Raw genomic sequence first — 24,411 nt, forward strand, 5'->3', positions numbered from 1 at the left:
AATGGGATATGTTGGGGGGTCTTGAGGATGGGGGGGGTCTAGTAAACATAATGTTGCTCATGTAATTGTAGATTAATGATGTAAGGTTGAAGGCACTGGTGGGAGGGGTGAGCACATCAGACACTGATGACGTGCCAAAGTCGCCAGCTGCTGCCCCCTCCCAACGTGAAAAATGTGCCTTAAGCTAGCCAATCCTCGCACCGCTGTAAATCTAAGCTCTGCCTCCCCCTACCTTCTTTAAAAACTCGCTGCCTGCCCTGCTGAGTGTGACTTCCCCGGCCTGTGATAGCCAGACCGCGGAACATCACCCAGGAATTTGAGTTCAAATAAACTACCTGGCCTTTTGTTGCCTCTCTTCGCCTGCTTATTTCAGCTAGAATTTATCTTACAAATGATACCCAAAAAAACCCTAGTTGTTCTGCTTTTAGCATAGGCATTGTGTTTTGACATTTGAAGATTACAGGCCAGAAGAGGAATAGACAAAAAAAAAAAAACTTAAAATATTTCTATACTTGGCATTTGTTGAGAGTGTGCAGTTAGACATTTAATACAGTGAATTGCTATTTTGTGCATAACTTTATTTAGGTTATGGAAAGATTAAAAAGTCATGAGTGTGATAGCTTCTCTTTCCATTAATTGTCTATGCAATGATTTTCAGCAAATAATGTGTACCATTTTTGTAAGTCTTTGTTTGCCCCATGTTATGTTTGTTCTAATTAAATTAAAATTATTTGTATGCCTGTTGAACCCAATAATAAACAAAATCAGGGCCTCTATTTTGTATGTCTTTTTTAAAAATTTCTTTTGTCTGGTCATTTGTTTTTGTCATATTTTGCAAAAGCATCAGTTCATGACAGATTGGAGAAAATATCAGCCTGGTTCTTCAGCACAGAGAGTTTATGAAACACTGCTCTAGAGAAATCATCACATTTGCCCACAAGCAGACTAGTATGAGGATGTGAGTTGCAGTTTTGTGTCTAAGAATGAAAACTGGAAATAACCTAAATGCCTATGGACAAGAGAAAGGATAAATAAATTTTAACATAGTTACACAATGGAATATGATTCAATTCTAAATGAATAAATCAGTTACAGAGTTACATATATCAACAGGAATAAATCTCAAAAACATTGAAAAAAAAGCAAGTTGCAGAAGGAGAGAGACAACTTCCACTTCTACATATGTTGAAATCAGGCAAAGACAATCATATGTATGTACATATATACATATGTATTTTATGCATACACATACATTTTTATGGATACATTTTAGGGATGATATAACCTTACGTGGAAATCATAAACATTGTGAGGTTATCTGAGAGAGACTGAAGGCAAAAAAATTAAGGAAGTATTTCATTTCTTTATATACCTTTGAGGTGTGTATAGCAAACTGCTGTGATCTGATAGAGCCAGGTGATGGGCACACCAAGATTTAATTGTTATTTTCTTATACTTCTCTGTAAGTTTGAAATTTTCCTAAATACATTGGAAACCTGAAGCTTTCCTTTTGTAGATATTATTTTTTCCCCAAAAATGCACATCTTTAAATTTTTACAGTGAATAAGTTTAAAGAAAAATACTAAGTAAAAAAATAATATAGACAAAATCATGTGAAATTTGTAATACATGACTGAGGGGTAGGAAACACTTATGTGGTTTGCACCGTTCCTTTATACTCTGGCTGATTCAGAGTCTCAGAACCAAACTTGAAGTTCAATTAACAATAACAATGTTGATCACTGTTTAGGCATATTTGTATTCTTTTTCTTTAGAGTTGATATTCCAGCTTTTCTTCCTACCTTATTATTGTATCACCGTATGTATTTCAGAGTAGTGGGCACCAACACACGCTGAATTTCACCCTAATTCTTGCAGACCTCAGTCACCTCTCTGCCATCCCCTGGAATATTTCACACTGACACTCTGAGGGAGATGCCATCTCCCTGTACTGGGAATGTGTCATGCCAAAGTCCTCTCATTATAAAGTTGCAATATATCAAGAAAACAACAATGAACACCAAATACAGTTTATGAAAACTTACAAGTGAATGACAAAATGCAAGCTCTCTCTCACTGATGGTTTTTGGATATGGCGAATTATTACCTAAAACAATTGTGAAAGAGGTAATTCCTCAGGTGTAAACCAAGGGGGCCTTTGGTACCCCAAAATGGTATCTGCATGTTTACAAGAATCTGCATTGGTTCCAAAGGCCAGAAAGTGAAACTCTAGGATTCCAGGGGTAAATTAGGACTTAGAAAGGGGGATTTTGAGAGACACAGGGCCTGGAAGAGTTTGCAGTAGCAAGTAGAACATGTACACAGGCCACATAACAATTTTCATGCCCTTGCTTAGAAAGATGCCAGAGTTCACTCACTCTTTCATGTTGAGAGGACCTAATAAAATTTTGTTGTTTTGTGCTCCACTGAGTCTGTGGTTCACACTGGTTATTTCAGAGAAAAGTCAAGGCTGCCATAGGTCCATTCATGGGACAGTTCAAGGGGTACAGATTCTGACTGTGGTGTTGGTTTTCCTGGTTTGGGTGGGAACTACCCTGCCTCCCTCCCTTTCATCACTGTCCCACATGCTCTCTTTGGCAGCCACAGACTTGGATTGGTTAATGCCTTCATCTGGGGGACAGGACCGAGGGGAGCTTTCAAGTTCCTGGCCTCGGCTCCCATGGGACCAGAACAGTTATTGCAGACGGGGCTTCATCCTTAGGAGGAGGGTGAGTGGTTGGGTGTTGGGGTCAATTAGGGAATCCAAAGCACAAATCCAGAGGAGACTGTTGCAGGGAAATCCCAGGGGAGGAGAAACCACCAAATTCCCAATATTTTTAGTTCACTTAACCCTCAAAGGCATTTTCCTTTCTGTCCCAGGATAAAAGAAAGAGAAGTCTATGGTGTCCGATCCTGCTTTTTAGCAGAGAGAAAAAGGGTAGGGATTAAAAAAAAAATTCCTGTCTGGAAGGGGAGTGGGCAGTTGGCCAAAGTGACCTTTGTTGTATCTTTTGGAAGCTTTGTTATGGCAAGAAACTAAGGATACCTCCACAAGAAGGCATTTCCCTTTCTGTGCATACCTCAGAACTGGAATTCTGGGACTAAGTGTACCTATAGATGCATTTTGTTTGCATCTGTTTAACTCATGTTTAAAACTTATGTTTAAAACAGTTGAATGAGTTGTTGATAATTAAACAGTAGGAACTCTCACACAAAATATATGGATTTCTGGTTTCTCTTAACTGGCTGATCTGGCAAGATGGGCTCAGACATTGGTCTTATATTCTAACAGTATGAAGGAGCTTGGCAGGGAAACCCTAATCTCTTAATGTGATTTCACTTTCAGAGTAACCTTTCACTGTGGGTGGGAGATTGATGCAGCAGCCAAGATTTTCCACCTTTTTAAAAAGCTGAACTATAACATACATACAAATACAGAAATCATAAGTGCTCAATGAAATAAAATGTAACATACCCATGTAATCATCACTCAAGGCCAGAAATAGAAATTACCAGTACCCACTGAAGTTCCTTTTGATGCCTCTTTCCCCATCCTTACCATCCTCTCTTCTTTCCAACTATAAACATGATAGCTTATTTTTGCATTTTATAAAAATGTAATCATAAGCTATGTGCTTTTTTATTAATATTTCAATATTTTTGTAAGATTCATGCACATTGTAGTATAAAGCTATTGTTTGTGCATATTCATGTCATTATACTATTCCAGTCTGGAATATACTGGAATATACTATACTATTATCCATTCTGTCGTCGATGGGCACTTGGGTTTTCAGTTTTCAATTACTGTAAATATTGCTACTATAAATCTTCCTGTCCGTGTCTCTTGATGTACACATGCATGCCTTTCTGTTGGGCATATAGCAATGAGCTAAATTGCTTGGTCCTAAGGTATACATGTGTTAAACTTCAGTGCATACTGACAAACAGTTTTCCCAGGTCACCCTTTGCCAGCACAATATGAGACTCGGCTGCTTCACATCCTCACTGACATAATGCTTTTGAGAGCCAGTCAAGTTGTTGCGTGTAGCGATAATCCCTTCCTTTTTATTGCTGTCTGGTATTCCATGGTGTAAGTTTATTCACCCATTAAGGAGATTTGGATTGTTTCCTGTTTTCTATTATTATGAATAAAACTCCTGTGACTACTCCTACATAGGTTTTTATGTAAACACAAGTTTTCATTTCACCAGAATAAGTGCCCAAGAGCAATCACTGGGCTATGAATCAGGTCATGTTTAGTTTAATAAGAAACTGCAAACTATTTTTCAGAGTGGCTTTACCACCAGTAATGTCTGAGAGGGCCAGTCCCTGCAGCCTCCTTAGCATTTGGTGCTGACACTATTTTTAATTTTAGCTATCGACCTATTTCTTTCTGAAGAAGGTTCTAATTCTAACCTTGCAAAATGTTGAAATCCAATAAAGGTGAATGATGGGTCCACAATGAAGTAACTTTAAAACTGTGCCTGGGAGGTGGAAGAAGACAGATACAAGGGCAGATGAGTCTTCTGAGAAGTTGCCCTATGAAATAAAGAGGGGCTTTATTTAAAGGAGCAGGTGTGATTGTGTTGCTTCTGGAAAGAGAAGTCGAGGGTAGAAGTTAGAGGTGGTGCAGAAAAGGAATGTGGCGCAATCTGAAAGATGCAGGAGGAGGTAGCATTAGGGTACTTTTTTGTACCTCTGGAATGGGGCAAGGAGGAAGTGAGGATGCAGGCAGAGGCTGATACGTTTTCTGCAAGGTTGATACGTTGATAAGATTTCTTCTGTAAATTAAAAGGTGCTGCCCCTGCCCCCCTCTCAGGTTTCCTCACGGTTGAGCAATTCTCCTGCATCCCCTCCTTCCACACTGTGCTCTTTGGACATCACTCCCTTCAGCCCACACTTGAGGAGTGGGAAGTAATGCTCCCCATAGTCTGAATCTTTCTGTCACAGAAATGATTCTTCTCCATGTTCCTGCCAGAATTTGCAGCCAGGACAATTTCTCTCCCCGGGCAGACCTGTGTACTCCCATTATCAGACAAGGAGAACAACATGATCTAGCTCGGATGTTCTTTTATTACCTGGACTGTCAGTATATTGAGAACCTGTGGGTGGCCTGAAAAGGTTTTCTCTTCCTTTCATCATTTTTATCTAACTCTTTACCATCATTGCCTCAAATTATAAATGTGCTATTGTCTTGTAGCTACCTCAGACTCTTTTTGGACTTAGAGTAGAAATTACAAGTCCACCATAATGTGTCCATATATGTGATTGACACTAAATCAGGTGTCCTTAGGTCCATTTGTTTTAGGGGCTTTCCATTCTGTTTAGTCAATCTGTTTGTTACCACCGGTCTTCATTACTATAGTTTTGTAATACTTTTGGATTTCTGGTGGACAAGACCTACAGTTTTGTTCTTCTTTAAAAGGGCCTTGGCAGTTTTTGGCCTTTTGTGCTTCTATATGAATCTTTTAATCAATTTGAGGAACTGCAAAAAAAAAAAAATTCCTGTTGGGGTTTTAATTGTGTTTATATTGAATTTATAGTCCACTTTGGTTTCAACTGAGATATTATAAACATGATGTGACTTTCCATTAATACTATTTTTGCTGTTGATTTCTAATGTCATTGCATTATGACCAAAGAACATATTTCATATTATTTAAATCTTTTGAGATCTGATGAGACTTGTTTTTTGGACCCATGTGCAATCAATTTCACAAATGTCCACATGTGTAGTCCAGCCTATGAAGTCACCAAAAATACATCTCCGCCTTTCAGTGAACTTCCACGGATTGGTAAATGATCCCAGGCCAGTCTTTTCGGGTCTCAGCCAAAAACAGAAAATATTTCACCAAAATCTTCCTCCTTGATTGCCAAAGGATTTTGATCTGTGTTCATTCATTACACCTGTTGAGAATATGGCAAAAGCTGAGTTTTATATCTTTGTTGTCTTTACTCACCAAATACTCCTAATCTGCCCTAATCCATCTCTTTGAGCTCCAATCCTTTCTTCTCTCCTGCTAATTAAAAAAAAACTTTTTATATTACTTTTTTAAGTTGTCTTCATCGGCGTAGTTGGGCTGAATCCTACAGTACACCACATTAGCCAAAGGTGACATTCAGTATAGACTAATCATCACCTTTTTTCCCACCTAGTATATTTGGGATCTCTCTCTTTATCAGTACATTCTTTTTTATTGCTGCACAAGACTCACTGTATGAATGTCCCTTATTTCTGGACACCTGGTGCTTTTCAAATTTCTGCTATTACAAACAATGCCATTGTGAATAAACTCATACATATGGTATTTGCTATTTATACACGTCATCCTGTAGGATAAACTCTTGGTCAGTTGTACGTGTCAAATAGTAAATAAAGTGTAAATTTGTTTGATATGGCCAAAATTCCCCATTTTATACTTCCAACAGTAATGAATCAAGGAACCTCTTTCCTCATAGCTTCAACAGACCATGTGGTTTGAAGTTTGGATTTTTGTAAGTTGAATAATGGGAAATCCAACTCATTCAAATATAATCACTATTTTATTGATGTTCGTGTCACTTGCACTTGGTTTCCTCTTATTTTTCTAGTCTTTCCTTCTCAGTCTCTTCCTCCTCCATGCATCCTATAAACAGTGAAGTTCTTCGAAGTTATTCTTGGGCCCTCTTCTCTTCTCCCTTGTCGTGATTTGAGGTCTGAGTTTTATCTCCGTGGGACTCCCCGTAAGTTTCTAAGTTGTCATCATCCTAATGTTTTCATTTTGCTCCTCAAGGGTGGTAGCTGCCTCCTGATATCCAGCGTTCTTGTTCTGTGTTTTCTGTTACCTGTGAACAACTCTTTATACCCAGTACAATTCTTTATGTTAAATTCTCTCTGCTAAAATCTGGTATGATTTCTGTCTCCTTACCAGACCCCACTGAAACACTATCCTCTCTGCTTTCTGCGTTTTCCTTTTTGCAAATTAATCTTTCTTATCTTGTCTAATCAAATTGTTAAGCAGAAAGACAGAAATGCGCAGGATGAAAAGGAGAAAGGGCCCCCCAAAGATGACTCAGGGAGTTATCAGATAGAACCAGAAAGCCAGAAATGACTCAAAGAGTTAATCAGATGAAGCCACAGGGTCCAAGAGTGACTCAGGAAATGTCCAGGGACCCCCCAGATAAGAAACATCAGAGGCACAGGCACAGCATGGCCCCTGTCCTCATTTCACCAATCAGAACAAGCATAGAGAGCTGACCGCTGTCAAAACCACATAAAAGAAGCCTCAGAATGAGCATCCTCGCCTGCTTGTCTTATCTTAGGCAGGTCTGCTCTGCTACTCTATGCAGAGTGTATTAAAACTTACTTTGCTTTCTTGACTTTGGTTTCTTGTCTCACAATATCTGACTTCCCAGTGACACCAAGCTGAGTCCTTTCCTTCCCAACAAAATAATTTGTATATTCTGGAAATAAAAGCTACATAATGTTTTGCTATGTAAACTCTAAATCTCACAGCTTCTCTTTTCCCCCACCTTTCATTCATTTTCTATAGCTCTGGCATTTGGAATGCTTCTCTCTGCCCCCAGCCTGAGCCCCTTTTCTCCTCTTGGTGCTCGAATGCTACAAAAAAGACAATGAAAATTCAGGCTCAGGCAAAATGTACTCAGTCTTCAAGCAAGAAGGCAATATACTGTCCCCTGCGCATTTCCTGCATCTGCTTAGATATTGGCTTCAAGTCTGGTTTCTGTCTAGCAAGGAAATACACATGGCCCTTTCTTCAGGACATTGCTTTGTTCTACAGGCATTAGTAGAAAAAAGGCTTTCAGGCGAGTGGAAAGTGTAAGTTATTATCCTTAGTCTGGGGGTTTGGACCAGAGTGTTCTACAGCGATTAAGCAAATCTTGCCTACAGCTTTATTCCCACGTTTCTTCTTGCGGCCCTGTTCTCAGTCTCTAAGTTTATTCTGCTCAGAAGCACAGCACCCTCTCCTCTTGCAGCTGCCCCCTCCCCACATTTGGCCTAGTTCTGGGTGCCTGACTGGCCCCACTGGCCTGTGTGGAGATGCCATATCTGGGCAGTAGCTGATGCATCGGAGAGGGTTACCTGGTGAGCAGCCAGAAAGGGAGGAAACAAAACTTCAGGGACACTGTAGAGGAAGGAGAGAAAAAACAAGAGAAGTTGAGAGGCATCCTGTGATGAAGTAAGGGAGCTTAGGTTTCAAAAAGGAAAAGTGCAGGGGAAGCAGACAAGTGGGCAGATTCAGGTTTAGAGAACAGGACCTTTAGTCTATTTGTCAAGCAACAAAAATGGATTAAAATCACACTCTGGGCAAATTACTGTCCTTCTTGTTGTGTGAGTGAGATACAACGAAGGGTATAGGATTTGGTGCCTGATCTCAAGAAGTGATGTGTACAGGGCTTATGTGGGTAAAATTGTAATATTTCCAGGATATCTCACCTGGCTTTAGGACATCTGCATATCAATAAGCATTCAGAGGTGGAAAGAAGTATGGCTTTAGTGAATTTGCATCATTCCTCAGGGGTGGAGAGAAGTTCATCTACATATCAGTGGGTAATTACCTGGGCAACCCAGGGCTTGTCTGTACCTGAGAGGTGAGGGGAAGGGCCAGTTTTGCTTCTGCCAGAGCAGGAGAGAGAAACAGCCCTGGACCGCAGTTTGTAAGCAATAAACAGGTTTTAAACTTTATTTCTATCTTTGGCTGATTGCGGTTTTTAGAGGTATTTTGCCCTGGGATTTCCTCTCCCTGGACTTAAAGCTTAACAAATGGAACACTGGGGGTAATGCCTAGAGATGGGGGTAAGGCAGCATCTGTGTGGATCTTTTATTTCTAGAAGATGGGGAGTATCTCTGGGATACAATACTGGGTGTCTACTCCCTGAAAGCCAGTAGCAGGTGTCCAAGATGGCAGAGGCCACAGACAATGGCTACAAAGCATCAGAGTACAGTATTCTCGCAGGAGGCCCATAGCCAATCCTGAAATAGATGTGGCCAGATTACCTTCCAAAAAGACTTGTGCACATCAAATTCCAGCATAATTTCCTTTCTCCTTTTCTTTTCCTCCACATTCAGGCATAGGGAATTGTGGCTTTAATTTTCAGTTTTCTGGCTTCAAGGGAGTTTGAGCATTTATTCCTATAAATGCTATTTGGCAACTGACTTTTGCCCATTTGTCTATGAGATTATCTTTTTCTAATCAATTTATAAGAGTTCTTTGTTAGAGGTTGTGGTAGAGAGAACATTTATTCCTCACTTCTGATGTTTCCACTTAGCAAGAATAGCCATTAGTGCAACATCCTGTCTGCTTTCAATTCTTTATCTACTGCTCTACTTGGTTTAGAGGGGATTCAACCTGATAGGTGAGTTTAGGAGGAGAGATTGGGTGGGGTAAACCCAGCCTCTTCTTTCTACTTTCTGGGAGAGTGACTTGTCCACTGAGAGCATATGCTCTTGATCTCAGTCCACTGTCTTTTAATTGGTGAGTTGAGCCTATTTGCATTTATTGCAATGAGTGTATAGTTAAAGGTTGTTTCCTCCAATTATTTTAGATTTTGTATTTATTGTACTTTATCTTTCCCTACTTCCCAATGGATAGTCAAATATTTTTTTCTGATGATTTAAACATTTTATGTCCTATTTTGCATCTTATATTGGTATTTGAACTTACGTTTATTTACCTCTATTTATTTCTTATGTACAGCTTCCCCCTTACTGATTTCAGTATTGTACTGGAGGTAGCCAGAGAAATTATGGAAGAAAGTGAAATAAAAAGCATATAGATTGGAAAGAAAGAAGGAAAACTTTCTATTTTCAGATGATATGATCTTGTATATATAAAACTCTAAGGAATACACTAAAAAACTATTATAGCTAATAAACAAGTTCAATAAGGTTGCAAGAATCAAGATCAATATATAAGGATCAATTGTATTTCTATTCACTCTCAATAAACAAATGAAAAACAAAGTCTAAAACCAATCTCATTTATAATAGCATCAAAAAGAAGTCTGTTCAGTGCAGCACAGAGAAGACAAGTAGTGACTCTGTGGCATCTTACCACACTGATGGACAGTGACTCCAATGGGGTATTGAGGGGAGCAGGGCAGCTGGGACCCTCTACCAATTATGCTCCCCTAGTTGGAGATCTGCAAGCCACTTCCTCCAGTGGCTGCCATGTTCCCTGTGTGGCTGAACTGTATTTCATGCTTAAAAAGGAAACACGGGGCAGTGTCAATCATTTTTGCAACTGATCTTTTAAATCTTTTATCATTTGAAGTTTGAATTAAAGGGGTGGTGTGGCAGACACCAATAATTCCCCACTCAAGTCCATTCTTCCCTTCCACCTAATTAACGAAGTCTTGATTTTTTTCCCCCCAGGGTAGCCAAGTGCTTGGTGAAAAAGCTACATTTTCCAGACTTACATGCAACTAGGTTCTAGCTGGTGACCTGTTTAAGCTGACATGTCTGAGTTGGGCTTCAGGAAAGTTCTTTAACAGGCAGAGAGAGTTGACGGGTGGGAGTCTTTTGCCCTTTTCACTTTCTCTTCTTTATCTCATAAGATGCAGATACGGTGCTGGGAGGGAGCAGGCATCCTGTGGCTACAGGAAATGAAGCACATGCTAAGGCTGCTTGAAAGGGAAAGAAACAGAGAGCCAGGGCCTCTACTGGCACCTTTGGGCCAGCCCTGGGCTGCCTACTTGCAGACTTCTCATTATTTGAGAAAAATCTTTTTTATCTAATTTGTGTAAGGTCCTGGGTTTTATTTGTTTCTGTAATTCACAATTGAACATAATGTCATAATTCACATAATTGTGGATTTGTCAACCTGTAATTCAGACCACTTCTCTTTCACATTTGGAGTCTTTGTTATTACATGCAAACCAGAAATTTGACAAAAAGCTACCAGCAGCGAGGGTCATTAGTAAAATCACTGATTTTTAAAGATAAAGAAAGAATCCTTTGGATATTAAAGCACACACAGGTGTAAGTCACCAACAAGACAAAATATAAATTGGCATAGATTAATAAGCAGCAACATTCAAGACTAGAAGACAGTGGAACAAGTCTTGCAAACCCCCAAACTAAAAAAAAAAAACAAGAATTTTACACTCAGCTAAACTATTCAGCCACAAAGGCAACAAGCATTTCAAATACATAATAGTTGGTTTTCTAAAAGAATGACAAAACTCAAACCAAATAAGAAATTACTAATATGATTCAACAATTCCTCTTTCAGATATTTATTGCAAGGAAAGCAAAACATGAACACAAAAAGACATCTGCACCCCCATGTTCACTGCAACAGTATTTGTAATAGACAAAACAAATAAGACATGGAAGCAAACTAAGGTGTCCATCAGTGGATGAATGATGAAGAAAAAGTGATGTGTGTGTGTATACACACACACACACACAATGATTATTTAGCTGTTAGAAAGAGGGAAATTGTGCCATTAATGAAAACATGCATGGACCTTGAAAGCATCATGCTAAGTGACATAAGCCAGAGGAAGATAAACAGTGCATGATATCACTTGTATATACAATTTAAAAAAGCTGAACCCATAGAAACAGGAGAATGGTGGTTGCCAAGGTGTGTGTGGTGGGGGCCATGGGAAGATGGCAGTAGAAGGAAGAAGTTTCAGTTAGAAGCCGAATAAGTCCAGGGGATCTAAGCACAGCATGGTGACAGTACTGAACAATACTGTAGTATATATACTTGAAAGTGGCCAAGTCAGTACATAGATTTTAAATGTTCTTACACAAAAAAGAAATGGTAATGATGGAGGGTGACAGGGATGTTCCCTAACCCCACCGTGGTGATATTTCCTGATTTATAAGAGAATCAAACCATGAGGCTTAGGCCTTAAACGGACACAATGTTATATTTCAAGTATATCTGAATAAAGCTGGGGAAAGAAAGAAACATTGCCCTATTTGGCATTGCCAACGACAGAAAATACTTACATGGAAATATTGTTTTTAACAACATATTTAGTGGCTTTGTTGAGGGAAGATAAAAAATAAATTTTATAACATAAATATGTAATAATTTAAGAATTCCATATCTCTTAAAATTCCTGCAATATCCCCAGTCCATTAATATCCAGGCTTGTACAACAACAGTAACACAGTTGTCATTGTTTTGTTATCTTTCATTCATAACAAACACATATTTCTCAGTTTTGTATTAGAAGCTGGTATCCTTCAGGCAGAGGAAATATGTAGCAGACATCATCCGGCCTTCGGAGGATCTCTTTCACCCTTGGTTTCTCCCTTGGTCCCTCCCGTGGGGTCGCCAGCCTCACTCACTCACCTCACACACAAACTCCCTCCCTCCCTTCTCTCGGGGGTCTCATTCAGGGTTACTGCTTGTGTTGTCTGCCTTTCAGTGTTGACTGTTCCCACCATGATTTTTATTTACCCTTCAGGGAGCTGCCCTGGAGCCATGGACCCACTCTGTGAACTGGGAATCTAATAAAGCCGGTCGAGGTAGACAGGGGAGGTAGAGACTGAGTGATGTGTCCACAAGGCCCGGATGCCCAGGATGCTGGAGGCCCCAGAAGCTGCAAGAGGCAGGAAGGATCCTGCCTGGAGCCTTCACAGAGTGGGACTCTGCTTCCCGGGTCTCAGCCGTCTGCTCACCTCCTAGCAGCTCGGTCAGCATCGGTCAGATTGACCAGGAGCTGACATGCAGCCCCGTGGCACCACAAGGAGGCTGACAGGTGAGGACGTCACAGTCATACGACCAGTGAAACTTGTTATGACAGAGGCAGAAACTACAGGTGGCGGCCCTGGGCTCAGATTGCTGGGGCAGATGATGTCCCTCCCTCACTTTTCTCATCTGGAAAGTGGGGACAATAGCAGAACCACCCTCCCCACACCCCCAAACCCCAAGAATCTGAGTGAGGACAGAGGAGGTGATACAGACACATTGCCCAGGCCTGGAAAGCTGCGTGGATTGTCACCTCCTGACACCACCCTTACAACCCTCCCCATCTTCCCAGCACACTGCTCAGCACAGAAGGCCCAGCTCTCCGCTGGTGATGGGGACCCGAAGCTTCCTGAGCCTGGGCCCAGTCAGTCCCCAGGCACCTTCCTGGGAGGCAGGGCTCTTACAGCTGTGGAGGGAATCACCTAAGGAGCATTATAAACACCCAGAGAATTGGTCACCCCCAGAACTCTGCACTTGGGAGCCAAGCCCGGAGACTGTGTGGTGCATCCAGGCGGAAGCATCCAGAAGGAGCAGAAGGCTCTGTGCACTCAGCGACTCTGGAGTCCCGGTCCTGGACCTGCCACTGGAGAGTCATGTGACACTGGCTCCTCCTTTGTGAGTGGAGGACAGAGGGCCCTGCGGATCCCATCCTGCGTCCTGTGGGGCAGACCTGGCCTCCAGGGCCCACTCTGGGTGGGTGGGATGGGAGCCCACCCCCACCTCCTAACCTCAGGGAGGGTGTAAGACTGCACAAGGGGGCCTGCCGGGTGGGAGGGGCCTGGTGGGCCTGGTTCTGCAGGGGAAGGACTGGGGGGCAGCCCCTGATGGGAGGGGAGGGGCCAAGAGCAGTCTGTGTGCCCCTGGGGCTGGGGCTGGGGGCTTCTGACCACCCACCCCCTTCTCCTTCTCTAAGGGGTTGTAGCTGGGCAGACACTGCCGGCCGCCTTTCCTCCTGAACGAGCCTGAGCTGGTCCCGCTGCCACCCCTTCCCCTGGGAGGAGAGACACAGAGGCCAGGAGACACTCAGGAACCAGAGAGAAGGAGACGGGCAGACTCTGAGGCCTTGGAGACATGGAGGGTGCTAGAGAGCCCCAGCCGGCCAAGGTCAGGACCACAACCCTCAGTGGGAGGTGGGGGCTGGGCCCCTACCAGGGCCCTCTGGGCCCTGACCACAAGGGAGGTCCTTTTGCAATACAGGGAAAGAAGCAGCAGATTAATAAAGGAAGTGCTGGTCACCCTGGGGGTGGGCGGGTTTGGGGAAGGCCCCCACCCTCCCTCTGTCCTCTGAAGGAGCCTGATCTTCACTCCCCTGGTCCCCCAGTAGCCCCAGGTGGCCCCTCCTAGGACCCCGCCTGACAGCACTACAAATCCTCTCAGCCCCTGGAGGACAACCAGGCCATGGGGCGGCCCCAGCTGCTGCCCCAGCTGCTGCTGCTGGCGTCTCTGCAGGCTGGTGAGTGGGGGTCCAGCCTGGATCTGCCTGGGGCCTGGGGGAGCCCCGGGAGGGCTGTGACCTGCATCTGGAGCAGGGGGACTGCTGGGGAAGCCGGCCAGGCTCCCACTCCAACACTCAAAGGGCTGGGTCACCCCAACCCCTCACCCTCCTCCCACCCCAAGCCTGGAGAGGGCGACACCCAGGCCAGAGGGCCAGTCCTGCCGTGTGTCACACTAGTGCCCGCGGTGAGGGTGCCAGACGGGTTGGGGTTGTCATCTCGTCTCTCCAAGGCCTCAAAGTCTCTCTCTCCCTCCTCTAGGCAGCTCAGCCGGATCCAATAGACAGTTCCCCTATGGGGTCGACCAACCAGCGCACCTCTCAGCCCCTGAGGGCGGCTCTGTGGACATCCCCTTCTCCTTCTACTACCCCTGGGAGTTAGCCAAGGAGCCCAAGGTGGATATAGGCTGGAGACTGACACACTTCCACGGGGAGATCCTTTACAACAGGACGCGGTCTTTCACCCATCACAATTACAAGAACCGGATCGACCTTAACTGGACCAAGGGGTCCAAGAATGGCTCCCTCAGGATCAGAAACCTGCGGAAAGAGGACGAGACTACATACTTCTGCCGGATCCGACTGGACACACGGACAGAGGGCAGCAAGTTGTGGCAATCCACCAACGGGACCAAACTGTCCATCATCCCCGGTGAGTCCAACTGCCCGGCAGCCACCGTGCCCACCGCTGGGGCTTGGAGGCCACTGGGGCCCTCTTCCCCAGGCCTGGCCCAGGCCCCACTCTTCCTGCTTTCTCTCAGACCCTCTCCCTGCCCCCGACTCCTCCCCAGGCCTCTGCCAACTTGACCCTTTCTCCTTAATCTTCCCCAAACCTGGAGTGCCCTCACTGCCCATCACCCTCTGCCTCCAGATCCAGCCCCGACCCGGCCCCCAGGCCTTAGCACCTCCTGGAACCAACTTATCCTCCCTTCCTGCCCCCAGCTGGGGCTCCAGCCCTGCCGCCTGCCCTCACCCCACGTGGTCGGGTGGACTAGACTCCAGGATGTGGCCGGCCTCCCCTTTGCCGTGTGTCAGTGTGTGCAGTCCCAGCCAGCCCTGAACTTGTCCCCCTGAGGCTATGACCTCAGCCTGGCACACAGGAGGTCCTTGTGATGACCCTGGAGTCCCAGTCCCATGGCACCGGCTGTCACCAGTGTCCCAGCCTCACCACTCCCTTCTCCTGTCTGCTGCCGAGAGCACAGCCTCAAATGAAGCTCTCAGGGCCCACAACTGCCCCAAGTCATGTTCGTGGTGCGGGCGGGACCCCAACTCAGTTTGACCCCACAGCCTCTGCTCTTAATGCTTGGCCTCACCTACTGACTTGGCCAGATTTTTGTCTTGACCTATTTTTAACCTAATAATGGCATGTGCTGTATTCATAGATCTTCCTATACTACTCACTGGGGGCTTGGAATTTAAACCTGGTTTATCTGTCTCCAGAGCAGTGGGGGAAGGGGTCTCTCCTAGGCCCAGGCAATAGGAGGTGCATGGTCTGCAGAAAATTATTCAGAAAATGAAAAATCAGTAAGTTGGTTTGATTTGTACAATCCCTTGTGCTGGCAATTCTAAACCTTGTCAGCGATGCATTGCTGTCCCCCGGCCTCTCCTGCCCGCTGCTAGGCACAGCCCCATCCAGCCACCGAGCTGCTGTTACAGCAGTGACTCAATCCTGAATCCAGCAGAAGAACCTTGGATTTATATTTCCTACACTTCCTCCCTATTTCTTCAAACGGTCTTTTTTGAGAGATTTCCACCCTTCTGAGATCCCTCTTCCTCCTCCTGTATTCTTGTCATGTCTCTGTTAAAGTCACATTTGTTATATGTTTTTTCTTCAATAAATTAATCTTTCAAATAACTCAATTAATAAAATATTCCTGCTCATTAAAACACAGACCAGAAAAATAATATAAATGCTTTTGCTCCTAGTGAAGCACCACCACCAAAGACATCACACTAGGGCACTATTTGCAGTAAACATCTGAGAAGTTTGTGGTTGGCTTATTAATTTTTTTAACTACACATTTTATTTTTACAGCCAAATCTAATTATATTCATAATTTTTCTCCTTTATTTCTAATACCCAAATCTCATACTCTGCTAGGGGTTGAAAATAATTTAATTTTTTCTACATTTTGTATCATTTCTCTACACAGTAAAGCTCTTTAATGTAGTGAGATTTTGTTTGGGTAGATGGTGTGAGGTGAGGAACTATATAGATCCTTATTCCAAGAAACTAGCCAAGTCTCCCCACCCCAGCTATGGAATATTTTCTCTTCTCCGCTGATTCATAGGCCTGGTCTCTGTGCACAGTGTCCATTCTGGTCTATCTGTCCTGTTCCAATGGCTCTTTCTTCCATCACTACCACACTGTTTCAGTTATTGCAACTTTATCATCTTTCAGTGGCTCACAAGACTATTTCTATCTGTACCACGTCACTTCCTCAAAAACCTCATTATTGTATCTGCCTTTTCTTTCACATAAATATTAGAATAAGTCTGCCAAGTTCTGAGAAAAACACCTATGGGGATTTTTAAAATCAGAACTGCATAAACCTATAAAGCAATTGACAGAAGTGGAAGTCAGTGTAACACGCGATCTTCCCTGCCGAGGAGGGGCTCTGTTTTATATCCCTCAGGAAACCTTGGGAGTGTTCTTCTAAAGATCATGTTACTGTTTCACAAGATGTTTTCCTCTATATCCTTTATTTTATTATGAATAGGCAACATTATTATTTGAATGTTCAATTCTTATACTTTTCACTGTGAAAATAATGTATGAATTCAGGCCAAGATGGCAGGTTCTATGCACATATTTACCTCTGACCCTTCCAAAATCTTCTAAAATGACAGCAAAGGGTATTTTTTAAGACAAATATCCCCAGAACAAAAAATATGTGAGTTAGGTGGTGGAAAACAAAATTGGGCGGCTGGACACAGACAAAGGAATGTGACTGGCTGTGCAGAGCAGAGGAGCTGAGCCCCAAGCCCAGCGGGGGGGAGGCCCAGGGATGGGGACTGACACCCAGTCCCCATGAAGGCCCAGCAGCAGCGCCCCAGGCACCCCTGACAGCGGGAGTGAGAGGGCGTCCCAACTAGAGGATGAGCTGGAAATCTACTGAAGGAGCAGGGAAACCCCTGTGCCCACCGTCCACCCAGCAGAAGGCTGCAGATTTGCTTCCCAGAAGCAGGAACCAGAGGGGCTCTGGGGGGAGGACCCCAGGCATTTCTGGGGCCATGGTTCACCCTTAGAACTTGGCAAACTGGTGAACTGATGAGACCCTAAACGCCTGGACCCCTTTACGCCTCCCAGGACTCAGGCAGGCAAGCTGGTGGCCCACAGTCCATCTAGGGCAAGAGATGAGGAGATGGTTCTCTGGAAATCTATCTGATGCCCCAAAAGATCTAGAAATCCTGACAGATGCCCCTACAGCCCAGTAGCCGACCAGCTCTTGCCTGCGGCCACCCACAGCTTCCAGTCAGCGAGGCTTTGTGCACACTGGGAGCCAGGGGGCAGGGCGGGGGTGTTGGCCTGCACAGAATTTCCCAGCCCTGAGGATGGCGCCCTCCCCTCAGCTGTGCCTGGGATGCCGGGGGCTAGAAACACTATTTACAAATCCCGTGAAACTAAAAATTTGAGTAAGCCTTTCCCAAGACATGCAGAGAGCAAACCAAAGCTGGGGGCAGGGAGAGGGAGATGCAGAACCACCCGAAACCAGGGGGGTAGAAGGATACCTTCAAATAGTTAGAGAGGGCCCACCTGTACCAGACAGGGGTTACCAAGGAGCTTTCCAAACAGAAAGGAGCTCTTAGAAATTAAAGATATAAGAGCAAAAATGGAAAACTGGGTAAAAAGATTGAAATACAAAGCATGTGTGAATCTCTCAGGAGGTACAACAAAGGTCAAAGATTTGGAAGCTATCAAGGGTTGGATAGAGGCCCTATAAAGGCATGTCCATATCCCAATTCGCAGAACCCATGAATATTATCTTATATGGTGACACATGATTCAGTTCAGGATTTTGAGATGAGGAGGTCATCTGGGGTTAGCTGGCTGGGCCCTAAATGCAGACACAGGTCCTTTTAAGAGGGAGAGTTGACAGGGACACATTCCCAAAGGTTCTGCCAATTTATACTCCCCTGTACCAAAACTGGGTGTTTTCCTCCACTCACATTGCTTAAAAAAAAACAAGGCCTCTTGTTTAATCTGCATTTTAAAAAATTATGAAAGGAGATTAGCATCAGGGTTATATTATTTTCTGCAGTGAATTAGAATGGCATAGAGTTTTCCCTATTTGTCTATGTTCTGGAACCTTCTGTTTGGGAATTATCTTTCCCTTAAATTTTCTCATGAATTTATCCATGAAACCCACCTGCACTTCAAATGTTTATGAAAGGCATAAACACTTATTATTAATAGTGTTCTCAATTTCTTCTTGGTCTACCCATTAGTTAAAACTGATTGTTTCTTAAATCCATTAAAAAATTTTTGTTTCAGAAAGTCATCCAATTTGCAGAGGTTTTTCATTTATCCACCTACAGTTGGGCACAGGCTCACTCGTAATTCCAACAGACTCTTGTTGGGTTTGTTTCTTTGTTTTTTCTCTCAGTAACCACTTCTGCATTTATTATTCCTACTGCTGCCTGTTTCCTAATAAACTGATTCCCACATAGGTTTTCATTATTTCTTCTGCTTAGTTTTCTCAGGGCTGGCTTTTGTGTTTGATATTTTTTCTTTGGAAGTTGAGTATTTCATTTAAAAAAAATGTCTTCATATTTAAATACCAGAAGTGTTGAATGCAGTAAATTTAACTGTTAGTGTAGCTTTTGTTTTGTTTTCCATATGTATTATTCTTTTTATTTTATCTGGCATGTTGGCTTATTTTATCTTTCATTAAGGACTTTCTAAAATTTTAAATTCTCAATTGAGGGATAGTATTTACATCTTTATCATTAATTTCTAATTAGAGTGGACAATAAATTTGTTCCACACTAACATGAAAATTTTATTGGAGTTGGGTTTTTTTCCTTTATTTGGCCAGTTTTTTAGATTAAAAGAAGGTAGGATTTAGGTATTATTTTAATCTTAAAACCACATTCCAATACAAACTAGGTGCTTTACAGATGTTGTTGCACTTATGAAAGCAAGCATGTAAGAGGGCAATTACTGGATGATTCCCCTTATGTGAGTTCCCTGGAGAAGTCAAACTGATAGAGACAGAAAGTAGAAGGGTGGGTGCTCAGGCTGGGGTGGGTGGAGTGGAACGGGGAGTTAGTGGTTAAGGGGGCAGAGTTCAGTTTGGGAAGATAAAAATATTCTGGTGATGGATGGTGGTGATGGTTGCACAATAATGTGAATGTATTTAAAGCCATTGAACTATACCCTTAAATATGACTAAAAAGGGTAAGTTTTATGGTATGTACGTTTTATCACAATTTTAAAAAAGTTTAACCCTGGGCACAGTCATCCCTATTTATAGTGATGCACTGGGGCTGAGGCCACACCCCTGACAGGCAGTAGCTTCGGGGTTCACACTGAGTGATATGGAGTCTAAGCCTTCAGAATCCCACCTTGCTCCTCCCCTCCCCATGTGAGAGCTTCAGACATCTGTTCCCCACCTCCTAGAGCCCCCCAAACTGGGGATCAAGGAGTGACAGTTTCACCCAGATACCTCCTGTCCTCCAGGTGACTTTGCTGATTTTTCCTGTCTTCTCAGCATCCAGGACAACAAGCCAGGGCCCCACCTACACCCCAACAGCCACCACCGCTGACCTCAGGGGTCCGGGGAGCAAAAGGAGCTCAGGGTCTTGGCCCCTGAGTGTGGAAGCTGTGGTCGGGGTGGCACTGGTGAGCGCTCTGCTCAAAATCCCAATTTTGGGACTGATGGTCTACCAATGGTGGACGAGAAGCAAAGGTAAGTGTCCAGGACCTCCACCCTCTCACCAGGTTTCCAGACTGGGTGACTCTCAGAACCCACCCGCACCAGAATGTCTGGAGCAGCCCTTTAAAAATGCAGATACCCATGTAGCTTAAGGGCCCAGCCTGGGAATCTGCATTTCTAAGGCCTCCTCAAGTGGTGTTTGTGAGTGATCAAGTTTGAGAACCGCTGCTCCAGCCCAGCCCTTCTCACAGTCCCATCATTGTCCAGGGCTAGCCTGTTCACTTACTCATTTCTCACCAATCCTCACCTTTGGTTCATGGGGAGGGCAAGGTTTTCCCTGAAAAATTAGGAAAAAGCAGAAGGAACAGGAAGTTGGCAGAGCTCAGCAAAGAAAATACTGCTGTCACCTTCAATTTCTGTCCTTCTTGCCTAAAATGAACTATAATAGCTAGCTCACGCCCAAGGTCCCTGTTGCCTACAAACTCCAGGGAATAACCTCTTGGATTCTCTCCTAACACATCTAAAGAAAACACCAAACCCTAACCGGATCTGTACAATCCAGTAACCTGAGAGTAAAGATTTTTCAGAATTGAAGTGGACAACATCTGATGAGGTGGCTTTCCCAACTCGGCCAGTCTGGAAGATTCAGAATTCACAGAAGTTTCTCTGTTTCATCTGGATGTGACATGACTTTAAATTCTTACCCAAATTCATGGTTCCTGAATTTATAACTTTATAAGCTTTATTATTTGTAGCACATTTTGACCAAATGGTTCTTCTGAGGTAACTGTACCGTTTAAAACATCTTTAAAGTTTTGCTTTTTGCACCACGTCCATCATCTGTTGCTTCATGATTGTGCCTGTGCTGTATGTTTCCAAATGCACTGGGTAATTCTTGCAGTGTGCTCTTGCATTATTCACTGTTCTGCTTTTACGGCTGCTTTAAGTGAGGACTTTCAGAAGGCATAGTGATTTCAGGTTTGGCTCGGTTAAGGAGAACTTTTCTTCTGTGCCCATAAATATTACAGGTGGCTACTTTCAGATCTAGGTTCCTGGCTTAGAACCATTCATACAGTTTGAAATTGTCATGTTATTTTTGATTCTGTATTTGTTGCCTGTCAAACCTTTGCAAAAATGATGTCTCCAATACTTAAGGTCTTGATAAATACAGACTACAGATGGGAAGAGCCTAAGAGTTCTCCCTCCTACCCCTCCTTGTTAATGGAATGTGATCTCAGTAGGTTTACAGTCTGTCCAATTTCCCTCTGATGTAGGACATGACACCCAGGAAAGGTCCTTCCTGGCACCCAGAGACAAAAAAAAAAAGCTACTGAATTAAGAAAACTTGACTCCTGATCAGCAATGCTTTCAGGGAAAGATCTTTATCAAAAGATATGAAAATTGGTAAAGAGAAACCTCACTAAAGTGGAGTTGGGAAGCTAGAAGGCAGAGCTCTTATGCCATAGCACTGGAAGTCAAAATTCATCAACTACAGGCTCCCAGCAGAGGAATCCTCAACAGGAAAGAATTATCAGTTACAGGCCCCAAGAGGAAAAGATGTGCATGCCCACAGGAAATTTACTACCCCAGCAACTCAGCCAACAAGAAACCCTCATCACCCTGAACTTTTGTTTTTCTCCAATGGACTTTTCTAAACAACCCCTCCCAACTTCTTTCTTCTCCACAAAATAACATTCCTTTCCTTGTTTGTTGGATTAGTGTATGGTTTTTTGTCATACCTTGCTTGTCCTGAATTGCAATTCTCTGCTATTCCCGAATAAACCCATTTTTGCAGGGAAAAATAACTGTTTTATTTTTAAGGTTGTGAGTAAAATTGCATTATTTCCAGAATCTCTTGATTGCCTTAGTTCATCTCCATATCAGTAGGTATTTCCAAGAGGTGGAGAGAAGTAGTCCATCTCCATCCATATCAGTAGGTGATTACAAGGCGGGTGGAGAGTGAGTGTGCACGTGGACTGGAGAGGTTTGGTGGGGCCTTCGCAGCCAGGTTATGAGAGATTTGGATGAACAGGAGTAGACGACTTCTTGTAAGCAATAAATGGGTTTCTCCCACTTTATTTTTCCCTTTGACTGCTTTCAGCTTCAAAGGTTTATTTGCCCCTGACTGGGAACACATTTTTCCCCCAGAGTTACAAAGGTCAACCACCCCAGGAGCCCAACTAGATTCTCACAGAAAGTATGAGAAAACTCCCTGTGCTTCTAGCAGGTGGACAGCAAAAGGAGCCATTGTGAAATTTGCCAGGGCACTCTGTTTTTCTTAACTGGGTGTATCCTCAGGAAATACTAGTTAACCAGAGCCTAACCTACTGGGATGTTACCAGAGCCTAGCTACTCTTGTGGATGGAAAATACCCAGTTCTAGCCCACTCTAGCCATCTTGTCTCACCTAAGGGGGAAGGAAAAAACCAAGAAGCTATGTATGGTTCACAGTCCAGATGCATAGGCTTATTAAAAGACTGAGACCTAATCAGAGGACCATAGAGTGCTTCTACATGTCCCCCACTTTATCACCAAATTACTAAAAGCCTATTTATAGCAGTTCCTTTTACCCAGTATACCATGTCTAGCTATCAAAAAAAAAAATTGCAAGGCATACCAAGAGACAAAAAAAAGTCTGAAGAGACAGAGCAAGAACCAGAATTAGATACTGCAGGGATGTAGAAAGTATCTGACCAGGAATTAAAAACACCTATGATTAATATGCTCAGGGTGCTAATGGATAAAATAGCATTCAAGAACAGATGGGCAGTGTAAGCAGAGATGGAAATCCTAAAAAATAATCAAAAGGAAATACTAGAAATCAAAAACACTATAACATAAATGAAGAATTTAGAGGGCACTATGCTAAGTGAAATAAGCCAGGCAGAGAAAGACAACTACTATATGGTTTCACCCATATGTGGAACCTAAAAACAAAACAAACAAAATAGCAATAGTCTCATAGACACTGAGAAGTGACTGGTGGTTACCATGGGGAAGGCGTTGGGGTGTGTGGGTGAAATAGGTGAAGGGGATAAAAATAAAAAAGAAATGAAGAATGCCTTTGGTGGGCTTATCAGTAGATGACACAGATGAGGAAAGAACCTGTGAGCATGAGGGTGTCTCAACAGAAATCTTCAAAACTGAAAAAGAGAGAACAAAGACTAAAAAAAGAAAGGATTGTGAGACAACTACAAAATGTGTAATGTTTATATGATGGGAACTTCAGAAGGAAAAGAAAAAGTAAAAGGAACTGAAAAAATGTTGAAAACAATAATGACTGAGAATTTTCCCAAATTAATGACAGACACCAAACCACAGATCCAAAAAGCTCAGAGAACACCAAGCATGAAAAATGCCAAAACAGCCACACCTAGGCATTTCATTTTGAAACTACAGAAAAATCAAAGAGAAAGAAAAAAATCCTGAAAGTTGGAGGGAAAAAAAACCCACTTTACCTGTAAAGGAACAAAGATAAGAATGACATCCAACTTCTCCTCAAAATTATGCAAGCAAGAAGAAAATGGAGTGAAATATATAAAATGTCGAGAGAAAAAAACCTCACCAACCTACAATTCTGCACCCTGTGAAATTATCCTTAAAAAGTGAAGGAAAAATAAACATTTTCTCACCACATAAAAACTGAGGGACTTTGTTGCCAGTAGCTCTGACTTGCAAGAAATGTTAAAAAATCTTTAGCAAGAAGGAAAATGATAAAGATCAGGAACTCAGATCTGTATAAAGTAAGGAAGAGCATTAAAGAAAGAATAAGTGTGATGAAATAAAACTTTTATTTTTCTTATTCTTAATTGATCTAACAGCAGTCTATGCAACATAATAATAGCAAGAATGTATTTGATTACATATATATCACATATATCATAATGAATGATGCCAATGTTACAAGGGACAATAGGAATTAGATTATTTTGTTATTATAAGGTACTCACACTACCTGTGAAATGGTACAGTATTATTTGAAGTGGATTTGGATTATTTGTAAATGTATAATGCAAACTCTAGGGCAACTGTTAAAAAAAAGTTTTAAGGAATATAAGTCTTATGCTAAAAAAGAAGACAAAGGAATCAGAAAATGCTTAATTAAAACAACAAAAGGCAGAAAAAAGAGTGGAAGACAAAAATGGGAATAAAAAACAAGAGCAATGAACAGAAAACAGTAATGAATATGGTAGTACTAATCCAACTGTAACAATAATCACTTTGATGTCAATGGCCTAACGCATAATTAAAAGACAAACCAAAAAACATGGCCCAGTTACATGTTGTCTACAAGAAATCCATGTTAAAGGTAAAGACATATAGAT

The 24,411-nt window shown here is 42.8% G+C and overlaps 1 protein-coding gene across 2 annotated transcripts; it reads left to right on the plus strand.

Annotated features, from left to right (window-relative positions):
• Positions 1-13,969: 13,969 nt before the first annotated feature.
• LOC118922189 (paired immunoglobulin-like type 2 receptor beta) lies at positions 13,970-20,405 on the plus strand. Of its 2 annotated transcripts, none has more exons than XM_057487330.1 (3): positions 13,970-14,169; positions 14,471-14,864; positions 19,930-20,405. In XM_057487330.1, the coding sequence occupies exons 1-3, from the start codon at positions 14,115-14,117 to the stop codon at positions 20,237-20,239; spliced, it is 759 nt and encodes a 252-aa protein (XP_057343313.1). In that variant the 5' UTR covers positions 13,970-14,114; the 3' UTR covers positions 20,240-20,405. The 2 variants fall into 2 exon arrangements, with proteins under 2 accessions (XP_057343313.1, XP_057343312.1); XM_057487329.1 differs by having other exon boundaries at positions 14,471-14,860; positions 19,923-20,340.
• Positions 20,406-24,411: the final 4,006 nt, after the last annotated feature.

This window comes from Manis pentadactyla, chromosome 10 (assembly GCF_030020395.1).
Source record: "Manis pentadactyla isolate mManPen7 chromosome 10, mManPen7.hap1, whole genome shotgun sequence".
Taxonomy (NCBI): domain Eukaryota; kingdom Metazoa; phylum Chordata; class Mammalia; order Pholidota; family Manidae; genus Manis; species Manis pentadactyla.